The 25,159-nt window shown below is 35.4% G+C and overlaps 3 protein-coding genes across 4 annotated transcripts; 1 reads left to right on the top strand and 2 right to left on the bottom strand.

Annotated features, from left to right (window-relative positions):
- Positions 1-274: 274 nt before the first annotated feature.
- LOC130813075 (uncharacterized) lies at positions 275-10,422 on the bottom strand. Its single transcript, XM_057678792.1, has 13 exons — positions 9,971-10,422; positions 8,963-9,647; positions 7,610-7,694; positions 7,387-7,476; positions 6,995-7,068; positions 6,105-6,189; positions 5,938-6,027; positions 5,668-5,762; positions 5,147-5,258; positions 4,996-5,043; positions 2,004-2,076; positions 1,802-1,905; positions 275-611 (listed from the first exon to the last, which is right to left on the bottom strand). The coding sequence occupies exons 1-13, from the start codon at positions 10,038-10,040 to the stop codon at positions 498-500; spliced, it is 1,725 nt and encodes a 574-aa protein (XP_057534775.1). The 5' UTR covers positions 10,041-10,422; the 3' UTR covers positions 275-497.
- Positions 10,349-11,346, top strand: LOC130813076 (protein DMP8-like). The gene has a single exon (XM_057678793.1). The coding sequence runs from the start codon at positions 10,349-10,351 to the stop codon at positions 11,021-11,023; it is 675 nt and encodes a 224-aa protein (XP_057534776.1). The 3' UTR covers positions 11,024-11,346.
- A 2,800-nt stretch (positions 11,347-14,146) lies between these two features.
- LOC130813074 (uncharacterized) lies at positions 14,147-24,543 on the bottom strand. 2 transcript variants are annotated; one of them, XM_057678790.1, is made up of 13 exons: positions 23,980-24,542; positions 22,970-23,654; positions 21,622-21,706; positions 21,399-21,488; positions 21,006-21,079; positions 20,114-20,198; positions 19,947-20,036; positions 19,677-19,807; positions 19,091-19,172; positions 18,940-18,987; positions 16,119-16,191; positions 15,917-16,020; positions 14,147-14,743 (listed from the first exon to the last, which is right to left on the bottom strand). In XM_057678790.1, the coding sequence occupies exons 1-13, from the start codon at positions 24,182-24,184 to the stop codon at positions 14,627-14,629; spliced, it is 1,869 nt and encodes a 622-aa protein (XP_057534773.1). In that variant the 5' UTR covers positions 24,185-24,542; the 3' UTR covers positions 14,147-14,626. The 2 variants fall into 2 exon arrangements, with proteins under 2 accessions (XP_057534773.1, XP_057534774.1); XM_057678791.1 differs by lacking the exons at positions 14,147-14,743; positions 15,917-16,020; positions 16,119-16,191 and adding an exon at positions 16,198-18,718 and having other exon boundaries at positions 23,980-24,543.
- Between the last annotated feature and the right edge of the window lie 616 nt (positions 24,544-25,159).

The following is a 25,159-nucleotide window of genomic DNA, read 5'->3' as shown; positions in this document are numbered from 1 at the left end:
TTAGTTTTTAATTTTTAAGAGAGAGAGGGGTGTAGGGGAATCGAATTCTTGCTCTCAAAGGAAGAAGATGAAATTGAGATTTTTTTAACGAAATTCAAATTTTAATTAATTTTTGGAATCGAAGGTAGGGAGATGAGAATGTTAATTACTTCAAACATACTAGTTGTTGTAGGCTCATTGCTTGATTTTCGATAGAGGCTACAATGAAGTAACAAGCAAAAATTTGATGTTTGTAGTTGATAAATATGAAATTAAGTGGTAATAAGTGTCGAAAGACATAAAACGATGGCAATAATTGACAAATAACTTCGAAAATATTTATACAATTCAAAAGTTGAACACACCTGATGAAAATCACTAATTCAAAGACGTAGATCTAAAACTTACACGGTCTTAAGTTGTAGAGCCAAAAATTTACACCCTAAAATTAAAACTATGTAAGAAAATACAACCTGAACCCAATCCAGTGGACACATTTTCGAGGTATATTACTAAAACTATGTAACCTCTACTGCTTTCCATGTGGAGTATTTTGAATTTTCTTGCTTGTATCGCCTCAGTTCTTTGAAAGCTGCAAGGAGAATGTGCAATGCTACTGGTAGGAAGAATGGCTGTCATAGTAGAAATATATGATTCAAAAAAGTGTTTCCAAACCTTTGACTAAGTATACGATTCAGAAAGTGTTACCAAACCTCATAACTAAAAATTATTTTGTATGTGTGCAAATATTTTTCACTATACATATTCCATACATCCTTTATTTCGATAGAGCAAAAGATTATAATCTTTTGGTTTCGGACTATAGTAAAATGGCTCATTAAATTAAGTGCACTTAAAGTTGTAGACGATGTTTACTACCAAGGGTCAATCGGAAAAAAGCTCTTTAACATCACTAACAAGTGTATAACAATGATAAGGTTGTGTACATCCGACTCCCCCAAACTCCACCCTAGATGGGAGTCATTTAATGGCGTTAGAGCAATAAAATGTTGTGTTGATACATAATATTCCACGATGATGTCCACGATGATGTCCACGATGAGAACAAATACAAAACAAAATTTTGGGTGTATTCTCTTCATTTAGTTTTTACTTTGTTTCACAAATACAAAATTTACACAAGTTCGGTTCAAGCTTTAGAAGGGTTAGCAAACTCAGAAAAGGGTTGATGAAGTACAAGAAGTTCAAGTCAATTATAAGAAAGATTGACTAAACTCAATCTCCTCTAATGAGTTCTCGCAAGGGGTAATAACTAATAAGTGCCTGTAAATTCAAAAAAGAGAACAATTTCATAGAATTGAAATTTAGGGGAACTAACACAATCAGTGAATCAAATTATACAGAATCAGATAAACAGGAATGTATATGTGGCATCCGAGAAACAACACGAAAACTATTTTAGACCAACATATGGAGCCTGAAGTAGGTCCTAATTTGGTTCAACAATCTGCTATGCATCAAGCATATCAATATATCACTTATCACGTAAATAGGAATATTTATGGTGAATCCAAGCAACTGGAAGTTTTGACCAATATATCAGACTTGAGCATAGAACTCAATTGGGTTTAACTTCCAGTTGGGTTTACAAAATTATAAGCATTAATCATAACCTTTTATTGAGCTACACAAGCAAAAATTTGATACCATAAAATGATCTAGGCTATAGTCTGGGATACCTTCGTCATCTGGTAGTGCATAGAGCCAAGGACTTAAAATTTTAAACGGGTTAACCATTATGAATCACTAAAAGGTAAGTGTTCCTTTAAATTCAGGGAAAGAGAAAAGTTAAGTGACTAACCGAGTAGACTGCAAAGCAGTGCTCAAACGAGTAATAGCTCACAGACATTATTGATGGATGAAAAAAGGCGACCTCAGCCAACGATCTTGCTTCTCGTGATAAAACTGTGATTGAACATCCAAATATTTGTTGGCATGATGTATCACAAAGACGTACAAGATAATAAACATAATTCATATTTCATATCTTAAATGAAAAATACCAGCAGAATCATCACAGGCACCGAGAGTGGCATTGCTTCTGGCAAAATTTGCAGCATGAAGAGAATATTCCACCTGCACAAGAAAATAACCCCTTACAAATGTATATATTATATATATGGGCACAAATACGTGTATGATGTGTGTGCCTGGCCAATATGTACAAATAGATAACCACGTTGCTCATACAGCCACCGCAAAAGCTTTTCAGAAGACTCAATACCATCAGATCACAACTATTATAAGCAACTAGAATAAGACACGCACATAAATATACACACAACAACTCACAAAAAAATTGAAGTTTTTTGATTTCGGATCATAGTAAAATGGTTAGCTAAATCAAGTACACCTTTTATTTATATGAAGTTGCAAAATCAAGGGTCATTCGGAAACAACCTCTTTATTTTTACAAGGGTGGTTGCTTATATCCGACGCTCCTAAACCTCCCTAGGTGGGAGCCACTTATGGTATAAGGGTAATTGAATGTTCTTCTGCAGTGAGTCAATAATTAAAATCAGATGATTTCACAAAACCAGACAAACTTTTATGCTTCTTAGTGCTGCCAAGTATCCTGTAAAATTTTAGGTCAAACACACACAGCTGCCGTTTTTCCTTTGAAGATGTGGATTACAGTCACAGCCTTATACAAGATTGTGCTGTGGTGGGAGCTTTATAACAGTGTTAGTGACATGCAACGAAGCAAAGAAGTGTTCCTGCAATGAAATGTTAAAACATACAAGATAAATGCAGAACCAAGATTACTATTTGCTACAAGTTAATTCTTATTGCGGCTATTTTGCACGCAAGAAAATGGCAAGTGAAGACAGGTTTTAAATGCAAACAAGACCAAATCCTAAGAAACCAATGTATAAGTCCTAAGCGTTTCATGTCAAGCAACTGAAGGGTCAAAGACGATTTTGCTACTAAAATTGAGAGATAGCGTATATTTATCCCATGCTAAAAAATATGCAGGGACGGAGAAAGCTGATCTCTTAGAATGTGGAAAACTGTAGATCTAGTAGTGGAATCATGAACTACTTATCCATAACTTATCTTACTAGATGTCATTCAACAAAGCTGCCTCATGGCAATTTATGGCCCAAAAAAAATAGTAGAGACGTTTACTCTCATAAGATCACTCTACTCAACAACAGAATCCAAAACTGCATAGCTCTGACTTCAAGCTCACTCTCCTCATTCCGTCCTCTCCAAAACCAAGACCGACAGTATTCACGGTTCATTTATATTTTGATGGACAGCCATGAAAGTTCCGAGAAGGATATAGAGAGGACAGATTGCAGATCATCCACACCGGGTAATTTTGTGCTGAAAGTTGACAGTACATTGTGAGAATCATGTGTAGATGGCTTCTCAAATGTGAGGTAAACATTCTACTAACATAATTAATAGGAAATGCCTCAATTTTGTTTACAGAAATAAGACCAATACACTTCAACTAGTAGTTACAAAACAAATGACCAATAATCTTTCAAAACTAAGAAAGCAAATACAGGTAACAGCTAGAATCTTCCATTCAAGAAATTTCCCTTTATTGCAAAATGCATGCCTTCCTCTTTTAAGACTGTATCGGTATGACCAATGAAGTGATGAACAGTGGGCCGGAGAGACCCACTTCGACAAAAGCTGACCTAAGATAAAAAAGGAAAGGAAGCTATCTCATTCCCACAGATAAAGGTACCAACTTCTATAACATTATCCAGCTTCTAAAACATTCTCTTTGGAACAGAGTTACTTTAAAGGGTCTCAAACATCACACCAGCAAAAGGCTGATGAGCCAGGCTCAATACCCAATTGCGTCCTTACCCCATAAGCGGATCGGGAGAATAACATTATAAGTCACTAAGACTCTTCAATGCACCACAAAATTCACCCCTATTTTAGGCGAACATTTTGGAAACCTTCCATAACAAATGAAGTCAAACACTTGAATACATACTCAGAGTTCAATTAGAGTATAAAATATGACTACTCGCACCACAGTAACAAAATTTGATCTTTGTTTTTTCAGGTGGGTAAAAGCAATGAGGAGGAACATATATTAACTACCAAAAAAAGAGGCTTTGTGCACTTTGTATAATTACATCTCATAAGATAATGGTCAAACAGTTAAGTACATAAAGAGAAAGTGAAATAGACTAAATATATATCTTTTGAAAAATCAAAATAACATCAAGTGCAAATACCATGTAGATCCTCACTAGTCACTCCCCAAAATTCAATTTGAAGAAGAAAATATGAGGGCAGAGCAAAAAGGAAACAACAATCACAAGGTGTACAAATACAGCATGCCATCATTAACTATTGAGATTCGCAGAACAAAAAGGAAAAAGAGTACAAAATATGAATATATCCCCAGGAAAGGAAGAAATGGCCCACAAGGAGTTGAAACCAAAATCAAAGTAAGCCTTTGGGGCCCAACAACTGAATAGTGCCCACATTAAACAAACAAGAAATAAGACCCAACATTGACAAACGATTGTGCAATCGACAAATACTAGGGAGACTTAGATGCTAAATAAACCAGAACAAAGTTACTCAAAAAAATGGCCACAAGGAAAGGAAGGCATCATCAAAGTGGGCGTGTCACATACAATCAGTACCTTCCTTGCTTCAGGGTTTTGAAAGTAACAAAAAAACAGAACACCCATGAACCTAACAAAATCACATTTTAGAATAAAGGTGTCTAAGACTTCCAAAGTGGTGTGTTTGTAGAACCCAAAATTTCAAGCTTTTACAGCTCGAGTATCTCGTGACAACATTTTCCACATCATTATTAAGACCAAAGTTTAAACAAATTACTCATGAACTATTTAAAGCATGACATGTCAATTATTCAGTATCTAAGAAAATGGAATATACATGACCAAATACCCTCTCAATCAGAGTTGATAAGCAAGTCTTCATAAGACGAATGCTCAGCCATGCAAAAACAAGGCACAATTAATGACAAACCTCGAAATGGCAACTGACCTGTTTTCCTATTTCATCCTGTATAATCATTCTTGGCAGTGATTGAACCTACAAAAGAAAACCCACAACCAGAATCGAAGTCTTACCATTTTTTTTAAATGCAAGTATATACATGTATGCTCTCTCTAACTTCTACATTCATGTGACATACCAATCTGGAAAGAGAACCAAGTGTGGTTGCACAAGACTGAAGATTGAAGCATGTATGTTGACGAGTTAACAGATCCAATTCCATGAACATTATCAAAGTGTGCAGGACATAACTGTTAGGTAATATAACTGTATAAATACTACATGACAAAGCTACTTAAGCTGCAATTCTGTTTTTAGAGGTGGTCATCGAGTTGATTTCGGGTCGGTTCAAAATCGGGTTTTGTGTCCACACTGTTTTTTACATAAATGTAAACCCATTTTTAATTCGGGTCAAATCGGGTACGGTTACAAGATCGGGTGAATATCGGGTCATCGAGTTTGTTTTGAACACCCCTACTTGCTTTATATTTTCACTTGTTTTCTAGAGAATGTTAGCTAAAATGAAAACTTAAGCTAAATACATTAAAAAATTGTTCATTCCTCATAAAGAAAATTCAAGCAGAAAAATAATATTTTGAGAAGTCACAAAAGTGCTCCTAATACTAAATTACTGGTTTGGTTGTCTTACAGGGATCTTACCATTCCGTGAAGCCTCTTTCACTAGCCGAAAGATTGATTCTCCCAGAAGAACCAACATATAGGCTCTCAGACTTGAGACCAAAAAGCTGCGGCAACTGCCCCAAAAAGATTTCAACAATGTTTTCAAGATCTTATAACCAGAAACGAGCATATGTTAAGAGAAGCATATAGAGAAAACTGTTTCAGACAAAGGGGCTGAAGAAGGAAACACACAAGAACGGGAGTACAGTCATGGGTTTGAACGTTGTTAGCAGAGTAAGTTGATCTTACCTTAAAAGGGATGGTATGCTTAGCATAATGCTCTGTCTCAGAATGACTTGAACATCCAGATGGGTTCCAGACAATAACACCTTCCCACATCTAAAACTGACAAATTAGAATTTAACAGTGAATAAATCAAGAAAAATAGGGATATAGAAAAGAAAATGATAACCTACAGGAGATATAAATCCATTTGTCAGCGAGATCTCTCCATTAGGAAGTTGCAGTAAAAGAGGACACTCCTTCGCGGATGGTACGTATCTGAAAAAGACATAAATTGGGAGAAAAAACAAGCATATGAGCCCTAAGAACCACACTGGCTGGTAGAGAATTAGTAGAGATTATGTATGAAAGATACATGTCAGCTTGTGCGTTAAATGCCAATGGAAGGCTCACATTTTCTTAAAGGATTATTATTTGAAAACCATTAAAGTGAAGTTCATGCACAAAGCAGACATTCAAAAGAATTTCTAGAGGTTATCTAAAAAAAATAGCACATGTTTCAGAAATCAGAACATTGTACATATTTTATACTTTTCATTCCAATTTTCTAATATCTTCCAGGATACTGCTACAAGCAGTAGCAAAAACTAACTCTAGAGAACGATAAAATCCCACCATCCTCATCTGATGTCACAAGTACGAATTCAATCTTGCATTTTTAGGTGAAAAAACAGACCTCTCCAGTGTAAAGATGATTAGTTTTTATATAACTACCTGTCATATGAAAAAATACTGGTACTTCAGGACTCAGGTTCTTCCACAACAAGAAATTGTCTCCAAGTATGGTAACTTGATAATACCCAAAAAAAAAGTAAAACAAATCACTAAAAAAGGCTAACGGAAAGCTCCCCACACTTCTGAGTTCTTTAGGCTTCTATTTCAGTTCTGTGTCCTATGAAATAAACCACAAGTAATATGAATCTGAATGGAGGTTGGACAAGATTCTTGTAACATAAGACTATAAGAGCATATGCAATATATAATAATTAAAGTCCATTCTATTAAAACGAATATTTTGATATAAGACTCAACCAGGATTGAGTTATGAAGTTCAGAAGCATACACAACAATGTGCAAAATTTTGGAACGTCCTCCAGCAGCAGTAGAAGTATCCAAATGCCATTCATTTGAATTTACCTGTGATTTGCTGAGACTATATAAGCAAAATATTTGAGAGGCTAACAAATATAGAAAAAAGGGTTAGAAAGCTGTGCATAAAGAAGTTCTTCAAAGGGCAGCCAACACCCAGAGGAAAAGCAGAACACATACTGCTAGACTAGGACAAGGGACAAGAAAATACACTGAAATAAGGGGCACCAGAAGAAAAAAGTTCCTAGGTTTTCTTTATTTATGAAAATGAAATCCTTTAAAGAGAAAAGACATAAAGTGAAAAGTGAGAGGCAGACATAATCGCAAACTGGTCAAGAGCCAACAATGGAGTATAAGTAAGCTTACAAAAAATGGAAGATCCTTTGTATCATAAATGTAAGCACCTCTGTGGTCATCCCTATGAGAGACAAAAGCTTTTGGGGTATGATACAGAATCTGCAATGAGAAGCAGTCTTATCAGTAACCAAAAATGTCCAAAAGCAAAGCTCTCTCATAGCATTCAATTCTTTTAGAAAATGGAAATGAACGTAAAATTCAAGACGAGTCCCACTCTGCAGATAAACTACACCTGACTTTCTACATTTATTTTAGCGATTGGTGCTAAAGCCTCTACAACTGGAGCCAGGTGAATCTCATTTACTCTCTCAAAATCCCTGCAAATAGAATGTAAGGGTAAATCTGCCAGCCAGATAACATAATTGAAAAAAAGAATAATAACCTCACACCACCGGAACTTGGAGGTGTAATGGATTGCGAAAGAATCACACGTATTACTGAAACATTTACCAAAATGAAAGGTAAATTTATCCAACACCAATTTATGGAAACAACTTCAATTGTTCATCTAGACAAATAAGTTACAATTCACAATATATTTGAAGATGCATAAGGCAATTCTTTGAAGGGGTTACCCATAAAGCAATTGGAATCATAGAGTAAAAACAAGGCCGCATCGCATCGCATCGCATCGGCCGCATTGTAAAGGTTTTCAAAACGAACTAACCGATATTTCCCGCATTGTAAAGGTGTAAAAAAACCGCGTTTTGTGCCGCATCAAGGAATATCTTATGGTTTTGACCTATATTTAGCCGATATGATAATCGCATCAATGCCGTTACCGCATCAACGTCTCATTACCGCGATCGCGACCGTTATCGCATTTTTACGCTATGATTGGAATACAGCAAAAATATATATTAACAAAATATAGTATTGATTCCATTAAGTGTGTTTCGTAATAGCTCTTACTCTCCTTTTTTCCCACAAATTCCAGAAGAAAAAAAGTAAGTTAGACCTTAACACTTTGGCAATTAGATATTTTAGAAAGCAAGTAAACCTGACTGAACATTTTTCTGTCAAGAGTTATACTCTTCAAACAAAAAGTAAGACACATGCCTCCATATGAAAAAATGTTAACAGCCTATGGCAATCTAACTAGCATCTCTTGCCATTGTCATAAGCACCAAAACGTGAAGTTTATGGAGTGAAACTAATGAAAGGTGAACCACACCAAAATATCTATTCTTTGTAGATGCTACAAGTATGGAGCTTACTCCTATTATATAAAGCACATTGTTCTGGTTTTTGCATGACACCAAAATAGCACCACTACAGGTAAAATAACCACCTATCAAAAGAATAACATAACACTAGTCAGCCATTAGATATCCCCAAAATCAAACTCAAAAAAGGTAAAAAATGTGTCTGAAATCTGTGTCAACAGTCAGCCCTAGGCATGCATGGAGAATGGAGTACAATTTCAAAGATACACGTAGATGATTTATGCAAGTATGCAAGAGGCACAAGTCCACAATTTTGACTTCATACGAGTACGATCGATAGACGTTATTAATAAATAGAAGGCGTCATGGTTTTCAAAACAAATTGCAAAAAAAGGGAACAAAATATAATAATTCCATACCAATCATAAATCCATTCCTGAGGATCTGCATTTAACAGGCTAAAAGACAGTATAACACGACCATCAGCACCAACAGGCATAAACTCTCCATGAATTGAACCTTCTTCCTTCCCACCATTCATAAACACCTTAACGAATATTTCAGCGATCCTCTCCACCCCCTCGACCTCAGACACCTTCCCAGTGATCCATCCATGCCGATACTTTCCTACTACTGCCCTAACTTCCTCGTCCCTATTCACCACAACAATGCTGTAAACCTTTCCATTTGTATCCGAACATCTCTGACTACCAGACAATGCCTTGTTCAACAATCCATCAGTAAATTCATCATCCTTCCATTTAAAATCAGCATCTTTCAACCCCCCGCACTCCCAAGAACAGCCACTATTCTCATTCTCACTCTGCACACAACTATTCTCCAATTCCAAAGAAACTGACACAGTAAAATTTGACTGACAACTTCCACAAGCATGATCATGACTCATTATTTCCTTCATTCGGTCAGCAATGGAAAAGCCTACTTTCTTTGCGTCCTTCAGATCACTAAAACCTAGAAAAATCGCTTGAAATCGACACGGAAAGAACAAAGGTTTGGATTCAATTACACTTGAAAGCGAATCCATATATTTAAATGGAAGTGGTGATCTGTATATTTCCACAGACTTCAGCAGGAACGGAAATCCTTCAGACAAAAAAACAAAACAAGTAGCTAGAACAATCAAATTAAACAACAAATATCCAAATGAAGTAGTAAAAACAATCAAAGTAAACAACAAATCCAAAACAATTAGCAAAAACAATCAAATAAACAAAATGAAATAAGCATATAAATTAACAATTCTCACAAAATGCGTCAATTCTTATTAGAGGCTACCACATCAATCAATTTTGTTCGGTAAGAGATGTATCCTTGAACATTGAATTTGATAGTTGCAATTTTGTAGTATTAAAGCAGCTGACCTTCATTGAAATAAGGTAAAAAAAAATGGAGGAAGAAGAAAATACCTAAAACGAAAGAGAAAAGAACTGAAAATACAATGCACAGGCGCTTGATTCCAGGCTTTGAAAATACCATCAGCACCAACAGGCATAAACCGTTTTGAAACTGTCACTCTAAAAAATACTCTATATAATAAAATTAACTGAATCAAGAGAACATTTATAACCGTTTTGAACTTTTAAAAAATGAAAAAAGAAAAAATGGCGGTTAATAGCTTTTTTATATTTTGATAACTGTTATTTTGATTAGGGTAATTTTATATTTCTTTCCTTGACATTATTTTAAACCCAGTTGCAAATTCTCAAACAAATTAAACTTAAATTCATAATTTCATCAGAAGAAAAGTTCCAAAAAAAACTTAATTTCTCCATTAAAGATACCAAATGGAGCAAATAACTGAACAACCAGAATTTGGCATCAGAATTTACACAGCTTCTCCTTCATTAGACTTTACACTACCATCATCAACCCCTCCTCCTCCATCAGATCCCGCCACACAACCTGTTGCACCTAAGAAAAGGCGGGCTGCGGTCGCAAAATCAGTCCAAGGAACCCTCTCGAAAACCTCGATGTTAGCCCATTTCCTCCCTACTGGGACCCTCTTAACTTTTGAGATGGTACTTCCATCAATATATGGTGTTGGTGAATGCAGTTCCGTAGCCACTATTATGACTTCCATCCTCATTGTACTTTGTGCTCTTTCATGTTTCTTCTTTCATTTTACAGATAGTTTTCGGACTCCTGATGGGAAGGTGTACTATGGGTTTGTGACTCGAAATGGGTTGGCGGTTTTCAAACCGGGTTTGGATGTGGAGGTTCCGAAAGATGACAAGTATAACATCCATTTTGCTGATTTTGTACATGCTATGATGTCTGTTATGGTGTTTATGGCGATTGCATTATCAGATCATCGGGTTACCAACTGTCTTCTTCCGGGTCATGGTAAAGAGATGGAGGAAGCCATGGAAAGTTTTCCTTTAATGGTAGGGATTGTTTGTAGTTGTCTTTTTCTTGTGTTTCCTAAGGCCCGTTTTGGTGTTGGGTGTATGGCCACATAAAGAGTTCGAACCAGTGTTACTTGGGGATCTCCGATCTAAAAAGTTCAACCCAAATCAGGGCACGGGTTCGCTAAGGATCACTTCCTAAATTGCCGAAAGTTACAATCCCCTTCGTGCTTTGATTTCATATTCAAGCTTTGCAATTATGGAGTTTGGTGGTACGGAGAAGATAAAGGATGAAGCTTTTTGATTTTTTTTTACGTTTTTTCTTATTAGGACTTGCACTGTAATGTTAGTAATAAATGAAAGGACAGAAAATTGAAACTTTTCTTTGGATCTAAATGAAAATCTTTTACTTTTATGTAATAGATGTAATATTGCCCAAAAATAAATTATTTCCCATTTTGTATTATTTTCCACTTTGCATTATGTGAGAAAATATTTCTCACAATACCGTCTACGTGGATAGGTTTTGGAATTTTTTTTTTTAAATATAACCGCTAGTTGAAATGGCGGTTTTGTATAAGAATCTTAAGTAAACCGCAATATGAAATGGCGGTTTTGTTGAATTTCAATTTAAAAAAAAAAATAAAATATAGCAAACCGCCACTTAAAATGGCGTTTTGTACCTGTACAAGAAATGAACATACAATTAGACATTATAATCTGCTTTGCGACACATTAGACACAGCCACACAGGTATTACTGGAAATGAACATAAAACACAAACTACGGAGGATATGTAACAGGCATTGGAAAGGTGTGAATGTTTCCCCGAGTGAATTGCAAGCCTAAATACTCTTAACAAATCCCTCAATGATTATCTGATGCTTCTCACCTCCTTCCTTCCTCTATATATAACAGTCTGTCATTTCATCCCTCTTTCTGCTAGTGCATAAGAGGAGAATATTATGTATCCTTACCTTGGGCTTTCCTTTGGCTGAGATTGTCGATTATGCTAGATAGCTAGAGTAATAGACTGTGGGGTGGATGAATACAACTGAATAACTGATCAACAATTGTGTGAATAACTTGTGGCCCGTCAGTAAGGTTCTAAGTAACCACCAATTAAATCAGAACAATGCAACATGGGTTGGCCTTAAATACTCTACTGGAGTTGGACTAGTGTCATAGTGGTAATTATAAATTGTGCTATCACTTTAAATTAGTTAAATAAATACTTTTGAGTTATTTTAATATTTCAATTTTACACCTTAGTTCTCCTCTTCGTTTGTATTTGTTAAGGATTCAATGCTCTATTATAGTCTAGAAGCTTTATGATTGTCTTATCATTTGTAGGTTGAGCAATTGGAGCAAGAGGTTGCACTGCTTCAGCAAGCACTCAGTGATAAGCAGGAACAAGAACGAGCAATGCTTCAGGTCTGTTTATATTCTTTCCTGAACCTTTGAATGAGATATTTCTTGATTCTTTCTTGCTATCGACACACATTTAAGGGAAATGAAAAAAAAAAAAAAAATAAAAAAAAACCAAGACCAAACCGCCACATGAGATGGCGGTTTGCCTTGACCAAATCGCCACTTCACGTGGCGGTTTAGTGCTTAAGGCAAACCGCCATGTGGCGGTTTTATCTGAAAAAAAATTAAAAAAAAAATTTTCCACGTAGACGGTAATGTGGGAAATACTTTCCCACATAATGCAAAGTGGGAATTAATTTTTTTTTAAGCAATATTATGGGAAAACATTCCTTTATTAATTACTTAGGATTTTCTTTTTTCGTTTTTCTTATTTTGAAGACTTCCTTTTACAGCCTAAGTAATAGCAACTTAGTGTTTTTTTTTCCTACGTCTTTTGCGTGTTGAAGAGTATTTTACTTGGTCTAATTAATAATTTGTCTATTATTTTCATCTATTCTTATATATACACACACATATATATATATATAATCGCCCCAAATCATACCTCAATTCGAAATAAATCGATCTGCATCCAAGAAAACTCGATCGATGATCCAACCTTAGATTTTGAAAAAATATGAATTTCATTCTCGCCCACGTTCTTCAATCATGGTTAAAATGGTCCGAACCTTATCGCGTTTGAACAATATTTATTATTGTAGAATCCTTGAGTGTGTCCACACATGGGAGACTTTTGTATGAGGGAAAGAGTCTTGGAGTGTTCGGAGTTGAGCTAAGTCTCATCCCTATGAGGGAGCCAAAAGGGGAGCAATGAGAAGGTCAAAGTTTAATTGCATGCCGTATTGAGAATAACTATTGCCCCCTCTCTGTAAATCCTTTAGGATATCACTTGCATTTGAAAGCTCACAAAGTCTACTTGCTAATACACTTAGAATCACAACATTTTGATTTGTACACAATTGCTTGGAAAGTATCATCTACTTGCACAGCAGATCTACTCTCATCGTTAGGAAAGTACCATCATCTTGTACAGTCAATCTGTGTACATCGGCATCTACTTGTAGTCTATCTGTCTACATCGGCATCTACTTGTACATTCGATCTGCAGACATTGGCAGGAAAGTATCATCCACTTGCACAATCGATCTGTAGACATCGGCTAGGAAGTAAATATAACATACTACTGTCATATTTTACATTAACCTTTTATTTTGGACTATGCAGGATGGCACAAGCAGAAAAGTATTAAACAAGGTGTTAGTATCGCCAATTAAAATCTTCTAATTGCACATCAAGTTGTAGAAAATTCACTCAATAAATAATTTAGCTCAATGTAAAAGGTGAACTTCTATTTTAATTGAGTTCAGAATTTCGATTTACGTTTTTTTGTATACTTAAACCTAATCCAAACCAAAATATTTCAGTTTTGAAAATTCCAAACCAAACTATGCGAATTTCTAGAAAAAGTACAGACCATATTTCTTATTCGATTTAGTTTTTAATTTTTATCCAAATAACTTACGCTCTAGTGGAAACTGGAAAGGGGGGTAAGAGAGAGGGGTGTAGGGAATCGAATTCTTGCTCTCAAAGGAAGAAGATGAAATTGAGACTTTTTTAACGATTTCAATTAATTTTTGGAATCGAACGTAGGGAGATGAGAATGTTAATTACTTCAAACATACTAGTTGTTGTAGGCATTGCTTGATTTTCGATAGTGGCTACAATGATGTAACAAGCAAAAATTTGATGTTTGTAGTTGATAAATATGAAATTAAGCGGTAATAAGTGTCAAAAGACATAAAACGATGGCAATAATTGACAAATAACTTTAAAAATATTTATACAATTCAAACGTTGAACACACCTGATGAAAATCACTAATTCAAAGACGTAGATCTAAAACTTACACAGTCTTAAGTTGTAGAGCCAAAAATTTACACCCTAAAATTAAAACTATGTAAGAAAATACAACCTGAACCCAATCCAGTAGACACATTTTCGAGGTATATTACTAAAATAAATTCAAACGAACCAAAAATTGTCAAGCCGGAAGCAGTATCTGAACCCAACTAAAAGATTTTCATGTTGAAAGCTGTGTATCTAAACTATGATTAAAAAGGAGATGCACCCTGGAACTTGTTTTTGCCACAATGTCAGAAACTTTTGGCTCACGATTTGTCCAATCGATTGCACAACCTCAAATGAAGTACAGGCAAATGAGCAATATGTTACTCGTCGCAATTTTCTTGAAGCTGTTAGGCTTTTTTTCTGCAGATTCCCTGAAGATCAAGATGTAACCTCTACTGCTTTCCATGTGGAGTATTTTGAATTTTCTTGCTTGTATCGCCTCAATTCTTTGAAAGCTGCAAGGAGAATGTGCAATGCTACTGGTAGGAAGAATGGCTGTCATAGTAGAAATATACGATTCAAAAAAGTGTTGCCAAACCTTTGACTAAGTATACGATTCAGAAAGTGTTAACCAAACCTCATAACTAAAAATTATTTTGTATGTATGCAAATATTTTTCACTATACATACTCCATACATCCTTTATTTCGATAGGGCAAAAGATTATAAAATTTTTGGTTTCGGACTATAGTAAAATGGCTCATTAAATTAAGTGCACTTGAAGTTGTAGACGATGTTTACTACCAAGGGTCAATCGGAAACAACCTCTTTAACATCACTAACAAGTGTATAACAATGATAAGGTTCTGTACATCCGACTCCCCCAAACTCCACCCTAGGTGGGAGTCATTTAATGGCGTTAGAGCAACAAAATGTTGTTGTGTTGATACATAATATTCCACGATGATGTCCACTCAAACCTTTGACTATGAGAACAAATACAAAACAAAATTTTGGGTCCAGTCTCTTCATTTAGTTTTTACTTTGTTTCACAAATAACAAAATTTACACAAGTTCGGTTCAAGAAAAGGGTTGATGTAGTACAAGAAGTTCAAGTCAATTATAAGAAAGATTGACTAAACTCAATCTCCTTTAATGAGTTCTCACAAGGGGTAATAACTAATAAGTGCCTGTAAAGTCAAAAAAGAGAACAATTTCATAGAATTGAAATTTAGGGGAACTAACACAATCAGTGAATCAAATTATACAGAATCAGATAAACAGGAATGTATATGTGGCATCCGAGAAACAACACGAAAACTATTTTAGACCAACATATGGGGCCTGAAGTAGGTCCTAATTTGGTTCAACAATCTGGTATGCATCAAGCATATCAATATATCACTTATCACGTAAACAGGAATATTTATGGTGAATCCAAGCAACTGGAAGTTTTGACCAATATATCAGACTTGAGCATAGAACCCAATTGGGTTTAACTTCCAGTTGGGTTTACAAAATTATAAGCATCAATCATAACCTTTTATTGAGCTACACAAGCAAAAATTTGATACCATAAAATGATATAGGGTATAGTCTGGGATACCTTCGTCATCTGGTAGTGCATAGAACCAAGGACTTAAAATTTTAAACGGGTTAACCATTATGAATCACTAAAAGGTAAGTGTTCCTTTAAATTCAGGGAAAGAGAAAAGTTAAGTGACTAACCGAGTAGACTGCAAAGCAGTGCTCAAACGAGTAATAGCTCACAGACATTATTGATGGATGAAAAAAGGCGACCTCAGCCAATGATCTTGCTTCTCGTGATAAAACTGTGATTGAACATCCAAATATTTGTTGGCATGATGTATCACAAAGACGTACAAGATAATAAACATAATTCATATTTCATATCTTAAATGAAAAATACCAGCAGAATCATCACAGGCACCGAGAGTGGCATTGCTTCTGGCAAAATTTGCAGCATGAAGAGAATATTCCACCTGCACAAGAAAATAACCCCTTACAAATGTATATATTATATATATGGGCACAAATACGTGTATGATGTGTGTGCCTGGCCAATATGTACAAATAGATAACCACGTTGCTCATACAGCCACCGCAAAAGCTTTTCAGAAGACTCAATACCATCAGATCACAACTATTATAAGCAACTAGAATAAGACACGCATATATATACACACACAACTCACACAAAAAATTGAAGTTTTTTGATTTCGGATCATAGTAAAATGGTTAGCTAAATCAAGTACACCTTTTATTTATATGAAGTTGCAAAATCAAGGGTCATTCGGAAACAACCTCTTTATTTTTACAAGGGTGGTTGCTTATATCCGACGCTCCTAAACCTCCCTAGGTGGGAGCCACTTATGGTATAAGGGTAATTGAATGTTCTTCTGCAGTGAGTCAATAATTAAAATCAGATGATTTCACAAAACCAGACAAACTTTTATGCTTCTTAGTGCTGCCAAGTATCCTGTAAAATTTTAGGTCAAACACACACAGCTGCCGTTTTTCCTTTGAAGATGTGGATTACAGTCACAGCCTTATACAAGATTGTGCTGTGGTGGGAGCTTTATAACAGTGTTAGTGACATGCAATGAAGCAAAGAAGTGTTCCTGCAATGAAATGTTAAAACATACAAGATAAATGCAGAACCAAGATTACTATTTGCTACAAGTTAATTCTTATTGCGGCTATTTTGCACGCAAGAAAATGGCAAGTGAAGACAGGTTTTAAATGCAAACAAGACCAAATCAACCAATGTATAAGTCCTAAGCGTTTCATGTCAAGCAACTGAAGGGTCCAAGACGATTTTGCTACTAAAATTGAAAGATCTCAGCGTATGTTTATCCCATGCTAAAATATATGCAGGGACGGAGAAAGCTGATCTCTTAGAATGCGGAAAACTGTAGATCTAGTAGTGGAATCATGAATTACTTATCCATAACTTATCTTACTAGATGTCATTCAACAAAGCTACCTCATGGCACTTTATGGTCCAAAAAAAATAGTAGAGACGTTTACTCTCGTAAGATCACTCTACTCAACAACAGAATCCAAAACTGCATAGCTCTGACTTCAAGCTCACTCTCCTCATTCCGTCCTCTCCAAAACCAAGACCGACAGTATTCACGGTTCATTTATGTTTTGATGGACAGCCATGAAAGTTCCGAGAAGGATATAGAGAGGACAGATTGCAGATCATCCACACCGGGTAATTTTGTGCTGAAAGTTGACAGTACATTGTGAGAATCATGTGTAGATGGCTTCTCAAATGTGAGGTAAATTCTATTTACATAATTAAATAGGAAATGCCTCAATTTTGTTTACCGAAATAAGACCAACTTCTAAGCTGACCCACTTCGACAAAAGCTGACCTAAGATAAAAAAGGAAAGGAAGCTATCTCATTCCCACAGATAAAGGTACCAACTTCTAAAACATTATCCAGCTTCTAAAACATTATCCAGCTTCTAAACAGAGTTACTTTAAAGGGTCTCAAACATCACACCAGCAAAAGGCTGATGAGTCAGGCTCAATACCCAATTGCGTCCTTAACCCATAAGCGGATTGGGAGAATAACATCATAAGTCACTTAGACTCTTCAATGCACCACAAAATTCACCCCTTTTTTAGGCGAACATTTTGGAAACCTTCCATAACAAATGAAGTCAAACACTTGAATACATACTCAGAGTTCAATTAGAGTATAAAATATGACTACTCACACCACAGTAACAAAATTTGATCTTTGTTTTTTAAGGTGGGTAAAAGCAATGTGGAGGAACATATATTAACTACCAAAAAAAGGAGGCTTTGTGCACTTTGTATTATTACATCTCATAAGATAATGGTCAAACAGTTAAGTACATAAAGAGAAAGTGAAATAGACTAAATGTATATCTTTTGAAAAATCAAAATAACATCAAGTGCAAATACCATGTAGATCCTCACTAGTCACTCCCCAAAATTCAATTTAAAGACGAAAATATGAGGGCAGAGCAAAAAGGAAACAACAATCACAAGGTGTACAAATACAGCATGCCATCATTAACTATTGAGATTCGCAGAACAAAAAGGAAAAAGAGTACAAAATATGAATATATCCCCAGGAAAGGAAGAAATGGCCCACAAGGAGTTGAAACCAAAATCAAAGTAAGCCTTTGAGGCCCAACAACTGAATAGTGCCCACATTAAACAAACAAGAAATAAGACCCAACATTGACAAACGATTATGCAATCGAAAAATACTAGGGAGACTTAGATGCTAAATAAACCAGAACAAAGTTACTCAAAAAAATGGCCACAAGGAAAGAAAGGCATCATCAAAGTGGGAGTCTCACATACAATCAGTACCTTCCGTGCTTCAGGTTTTTGAAAGTAACAAAAAAACAGAACACCCATGAACCTACCAAAATCACATTTTAGAATAAAGGTGTCTAAGAATTCCAAACTGGTGTGTTTGTAGAACCCAAAATTTCAAGCTTTTACAGCACGAGTATCTCCTGACGAAATTTTCCACATCATTATTAAGACCAAAGTTTAAACAAATTACTCATGAACTATTTAAAGCATGACATGTCAATTATTCTGTATCTAAGAAAATGGAATATACATGACCAAATACCCTCTCAATCAGAGTTGATAAGCAAGTCTTCATAAGACGAATGCTCAGCCATGCAAAAAAAAGGCACAATTAATGACAAACCTCGAAATGGCAACTGACCTGTTTTCCTATTTCATCCTGTATAATCATTCTTGGCAGTGATTGAACCTACAAAAGAAAACCCACGACCAGAATCGAAGTCTTACCATTTTTTTTAAATGCAAGTATATACATGTATGCTCTCTCTAACTTCTACATTCATGTGACATACCAATCTGGAAAGAGAACCAAGTGTGGTTGCACAAGACTGAAGATTGAAGCATGTATGTTGACGAGCTAACAGATCCAATTCCCTGAACATTATCAAAGTGTGCAGGACATAACTGTTAGGTAATATAACTGTATAAATGCTCCATGACAAAGCTACTTAAGCTGCAATTCTGTTTTTAGAGGTGGGTCATCGAGTTGATTTCTGGTCGGTTCAAAACCGGATTTTGTGTCCACACTGTTTTTTTACATAAATGTAAATCCATTTTTAATTCGGGGCGAATCGGGTACGGTTACAAGATCGGGTGAATATCGGGTCATTGAGTTTGTTTTGAACACCTCTACTTGCTTTATATTTTCACTTGTTTTCTTGAGAATGTTAGCTAAAATGAAAACTTAACCATAAAATGTCAAAAGTGTATAGATTTGCTCTTGTTTTCCTGAGAAAGGCTAAAACTTAAAGCTAAATACATTAAAAAAATTGTTCATTCCTCATAAAGAAAATTCAAGCAGAAAAATAATATTTTGAGAAGTCACAAAAGTGCGCCTAATACTAAATTACTGGTTTGGTTGTCTTACAGGGATCTTACCATTCCGTGAAGCCTCTTTCACTAGCCGAAAGATTGATTCTCCCAGAAGAACCAACATATAGGCTCTCAGACTTGAGACCAAAAAGCTGCCGCAACTGCCCCAAAAAGATTTCAACAATGTTTTCAAGATCCTATAACCAGAAACGAGCATATGTTAAGAGAAGCATATAGAGAAGACTGTTTCAGAGAAAGGGGCTGAAGAAGGAAACACACATGAACGAGAGTACAGTCATGGGTTTGAACATTGTTAGCAGACTAAGTTGATCTTACCTTAAAAGGGATGGTATGCTTAGCATAATGTTCTGTCTCAGAATGCCTTGAACATCCAGATGGGTTCCAGACAATAACACCTCCCCACATCTAAAACTGACAAATTAGAATATAACAGTGAATAAATCAAGAAAAATAGGGATATAGAAAAGAAAATGATAACCTACAGGAGATATAAATCCATTTGTCAGCGAGATCTCTCCATTAGGAAGTTGCAGTAAAAGAGGACACTCCTTCGCGGATGGTACGTATCTGAAAAAGACATAAATTGGGAGGAAAAAAAAAAGCATATGAGCCCTAAGAACCACGCTGGCTCATAGAGAATTAGTAGAGATTATGTATGAAAGATACATGTCAGCTTGTGCGTTAAATGCCAATGGAAGGCTCACATTTTCTTAAAGGATTATTATTTGAAAACCATTAAAGCGAAGTTCATCCACAAAGCAGACATTCAAAAGAATTTCTAGAGGTTATCTAAAAAAATAGCACATGTTTCAGAAATCAGAACATTGTACATATTTCATACTTTTCATTCCAATTTTCTAATATCTTCCAGGATACTGCTACAAGCAGTAGCAAAAACTAACTCTAGAGAACGATAAAATCCCACCATCCTCATCTGATGTCACAAGTACGAATTCAATCTTGCATTTTTAGGTGAAAAAACAGACCTCTCCAGTGTAAAGATGATTAGTTTTTATATAACTACCTGTCATATGAAAAAATACTAATACTTCAGGACTCAGGTTCTTCCACAACAAGAAATTGTCTCCAAGTATGGTAACTTGATAATACCCAAAAAAAAAAGTAAAACAAATCACTAAAAAAGGCTAACGGAAAGCTCCCCACACTTCTGAGTTCTTTAGGCTTCTATTTCAGTTCTGTGTCCTATGAAATAAACCACAAGTAATATGAATCTGAATGGAGGTTGGACAAGATTCTTGTAACATAAGACTATAAGAGCATATGCAATATATAATAATTAAAGTCCATTCTATTAAAACGAATATTTTGATATAAGACTCAACCAGGATTGAGTTATGAAGTTCAGAAGCATACACAACAATGTGCAAAATTTTGGAACGTCCTCCAGCAGCAGTAGAAGTATCCAAATGCCATTCATTTGAATTTACCTGTGATTTGCTGAGACTATATAAGCAAAATATTTGAGAGGCTAACAAATATAGAAAAAAGGGTTAGAAAGCTGTGCATAAAGAAGTTCTTCAAAGGGCAGCCAACACCCAGAGGAAAAGCAGAACACATACTGCTAGACTAGGACAAGGGACAAGAAAATACACTGAAATAATGGGCACCAGAAAGAAAAAAGTTCCTAGGTTTTCTTTATTTATGAAAATGAAATCCTTTAAAGAGAAAAGACATAAAGTGAAAAGTGAGAGGCAGACATAATCGCAAACTGGTCAAGAGCCAACAATGGAGTATAAGTAAGCTTACAAAAAATGGAAGGTCCTTTGTATCATAAATGTAAGCACCTCTGTGGTCATCCCTATGAGAGACAAAAGCTTTTGGGGTATGATACAGAATCTGCAATGAGAAGCAGTCTTATCAGTAACCAAAAATGTCCAAAAGCAAAGCTCTCTCATAGCATTCAATTCTTTTAGAAAATGGAAATGAACGTAAAATTCAAGACGAGTCCCTCTCTGCAGATAAACTACACCTGACTTTCTACATTTATTTTAGCGATTGGTGCTAAAGCCTCTACAACTGGAGCCAGGTGAATCTCATTTACTCTCTCAAAATCCCTGCAAATAGAATGTAAGGGTAAATCTGCCAGCCAGATAACATAATTGAAAAAAAGAATAATAACCTCACACCACCGGAACTTGGAGGTGTGATGGATTGCGAAAGAATCACACGTATTACTGAAACATTTACCAAAATGAAAGGTAAATTTATCCAACACCAATTTATGGAAACAACTTCAATTGTTCATTTAGACAAATAAGTTACAATTCACAATATATTTGAAGATGCATAAGGCAATTCTTTGAAGTGGTTACCCATAAAGCAATTGGAACCATAGAGTAAAAACAAGGCTGCATCGCATCGCATCGGCCGCATTGTAAAGATTTTCAAAATGAACGAACCGATATTTCCCGCATTGTAAAGGTGTAAAAAACCGCGTTTTGGGCCGCAGCAAGGAATATCTTATGGTTTTGACCTATATTTAGGCGATATGATAATCGCATCAATGCCGTTACCGCATCAACGTTTCATTACCGCGATCGCGACTGTTACCGCATTTTTACGATATGATTGGAATACAGCAAAAATATATATTAACAAAATATAGTATTGATTCCATTAAGTGTGTTTCGAAATAGCTCTTACTCTCCTTTTTTTCCCACAAATTCCAAAAGAAAAAAAGTAAGTTAGACCTTAACACTTTGGCAATTAGATATTTCAGAAAGCAAGTAAACCTGACTTAACATTTTTCTGTCAAGAGTTATACTCTTCAAACAAAAAGTAACACACATGCCTCCATATGAAAAAATGTTAACAGCCTATGGCAATCTAACTAGCATCTCTTGCCATTGTCATAAGCACCAAAACGTGAAGTTTATGGAGTGAAACTAATGAAAGGTGAACCACACCAAAATATCTATTCTTTGTAGAGGCTACAAGTATGGAGCTTACTCCTATTATATCAAGCACATTGTTCTGGTTTTTGCATGACACCAAAAGAGCACCACTACAGGTAAAATAACCACCTATCAAAAGAATAACATAACACTAGTCAGCCATTAGATATCCCCAAAATCAAACACAAAAAAGGTAAAAAATGTGTCTGAAATCTGTGTCAACAGTCAGCCCTAGGCATGCATGGAGAATGGAGTTCAATTTCAAAGATACACGTAGATGATTTATGCAAGTATGCAAGAGGCACAAGTCCACAATTTTGACTTCATACGAGTACGATCGATAGACGTTATTAATAAATAGAAGGCATCATGGTTTTCAAAACAAATTGCAAAAAAAGGGAACAAAATATAATAATTCCATACCAATCATAAATCCAGTCCTGAGGATCTGCATTTAACAGGCTAAAAGACAGTATAACACGACCATCAGCACCAACAGGCATAAACTCTCCATGAATTGAACCTTCTTCCTTCCCACCATTCATAAACACCTTAACGAATATTTCAGCGATCCTCTCCACCCCCTCGACCTCAGACACCTTCCCAGTGATCCATCCATGCCGATACTTTCCTACTACTGCCCTAACTTCCTCGTCCCTATTCACCACAACAATGCTGTAAACCTTTCCATTTGTATCCGAACATCTCTGACTACCAGACAATGCCTTGTTCAACAATCCATCAGTAAATTCATCATCCTTCCATTTAAAATCAGCATCTTTCAACCCCCCGCACTCCCAAGAACAGCCATTATTCCCATTCTCACTCTGCACACAACCATTCTCCAATTCCAAAGAAACTGACACAGTAAAATTTGACTGACAACTTCCACAAGCATGATCATGACTCATTATTTCCTTCATTCGGTCAGCAATGGAAAAGCCTACTTTCTTTGCGTCCTTCAGATCACTAAAACCTAGAAAAATCGCTTGAAATCGACACGGAAAGAACAAAGGTTTGGATTCAATTACACTTGAAAGCGAATCCATATATTTAAATGGAAGTGGTGATCTGTATATTTCCACAGACTTCAGCAGGAACGGAAATCCTTCAAGACAAAAAAACAAAACAAGTAGCAAGAACAATCAAATTAAACAACAAATATCCAAATGAAGTAGTAAAAACAATCAAATAAACAACAAATCCAAAACAATTAGCAAAAACAATCAAATAAAAAAAATGAAATAAGCATATAAATTAACAATTCTCACAAAATGCGTCAATTCTTAATTAGAAGCTACCACATCAATCAATTTTGTTCGGTAAGAGATGTATCCTTGAACATTGAATTTGATAGTTGCAATTTTGTAGTATTACAGCAGCTGACCTTCATTGAAATAAGGTAAAAAAAAAATGGAGGAAGAAGAAAATACCTAAAACGAAAGAGAAAAGAACTGAAAATACAATGCACAGGCGCTTGATTCCAGGCTTTGTCTTTCGCATTTTGGATGAATCAAAGGATTCTGATTGAACTTCCGGCTCCGGTTTCGAGTCTCCGCTGGAAATATCAGTCATTTGATTGAATTTTTTAGACCCAGATTCCGATGGAGGTTCATCTGTCGCCGAGATTTCCGGCATAATTTTTGAACTTCCGATGGGCGATGATGGATCTCCAAAAGAATGTTGTCTAGCGTCCCGATTCTTAGGTGCTGGTCATACTCATATGTTCAAAATATATGTTGAGCAGAAAAATATCCCTTTGTTCGTAACAAGGATAATGGAAAAATATTACTATTAATAGCAATTATAATAAAATAGAAAAATACAAAGTTATGGTTGGATGAAAAGATAACAAATAAATTATACTCATAACTTTTTAAAAAGACTATAAAAAATACGCTTAAAAATTAAATCCTAAAATAAAGAGATTCTTGGTAAGAGGCGTGTGACACTAAAACTATATGTGAAAAAGCTATATGTAAATCACAATATAAACTGATCTAAAGGCGAACTATTAAAATAGATATTAGAAAATTAAATAACACAATTAAAGTAAGTACATAATATTAATAGCTGAATAAAGAGATTCATCGTTATTAGGGCTGCACACGGTCCGGTCTGGTCTGGTTTGACAGAAAAATCAGACCAGACAAGAAATTCCGGTCTGGAAATTTTCCAGACCAGACCAGACCAGACCAGACCGTTCTAGAACGGTCTGGTCTGGTCTGGTCTACGGTTTTGTTTTTTTTTTTTTTTATTTTTTTAATTGAGTGAGAATCTAAGATAAACGATAATCTGCAAACAAAATACATCATCAACATATTAACATTCAACATATCAAACGAGTAATACCAACATATTAACATTCAACATATCAAACGAGTAATACCAACATATTAACATTCAACATTCAACATAATTAGCAATTTAACATTCAGAATTTCAGAATGTTGATTCTTCCAATACTATAAATCTACAATCAAACAAAATGGTGATTCTTCCAAATTCCAATCAAACCCTAAAACTGAAAATTAAGCAATTACACATGTTAAACATAAAACAGAAGTCAACAAACGGTTAGATTTAATATCAGTTGCTATATCATGTTCACGG

The sequence above is a fragment of the Amaranthus tricolor genome, chromosome 5, assembly GCF_026212465.1.
Source record: "Amaranthus tricolor cultivar Red isolate AtriRed21 chromosome 5, ASM2621246v1, whole genome shotgun sequence".
In the NCBI taxonomy this organism is placed as follows: Eukaryota; Viridiplantae; Streptophyta; class Magnoliopsida; order Caryophyllales; family Amaranthaceae; genus Amaranthus; species Amaranthus tricolor.
This window is presented reverse-complemented; position numbering and strand designations above follow the sequence as displayed.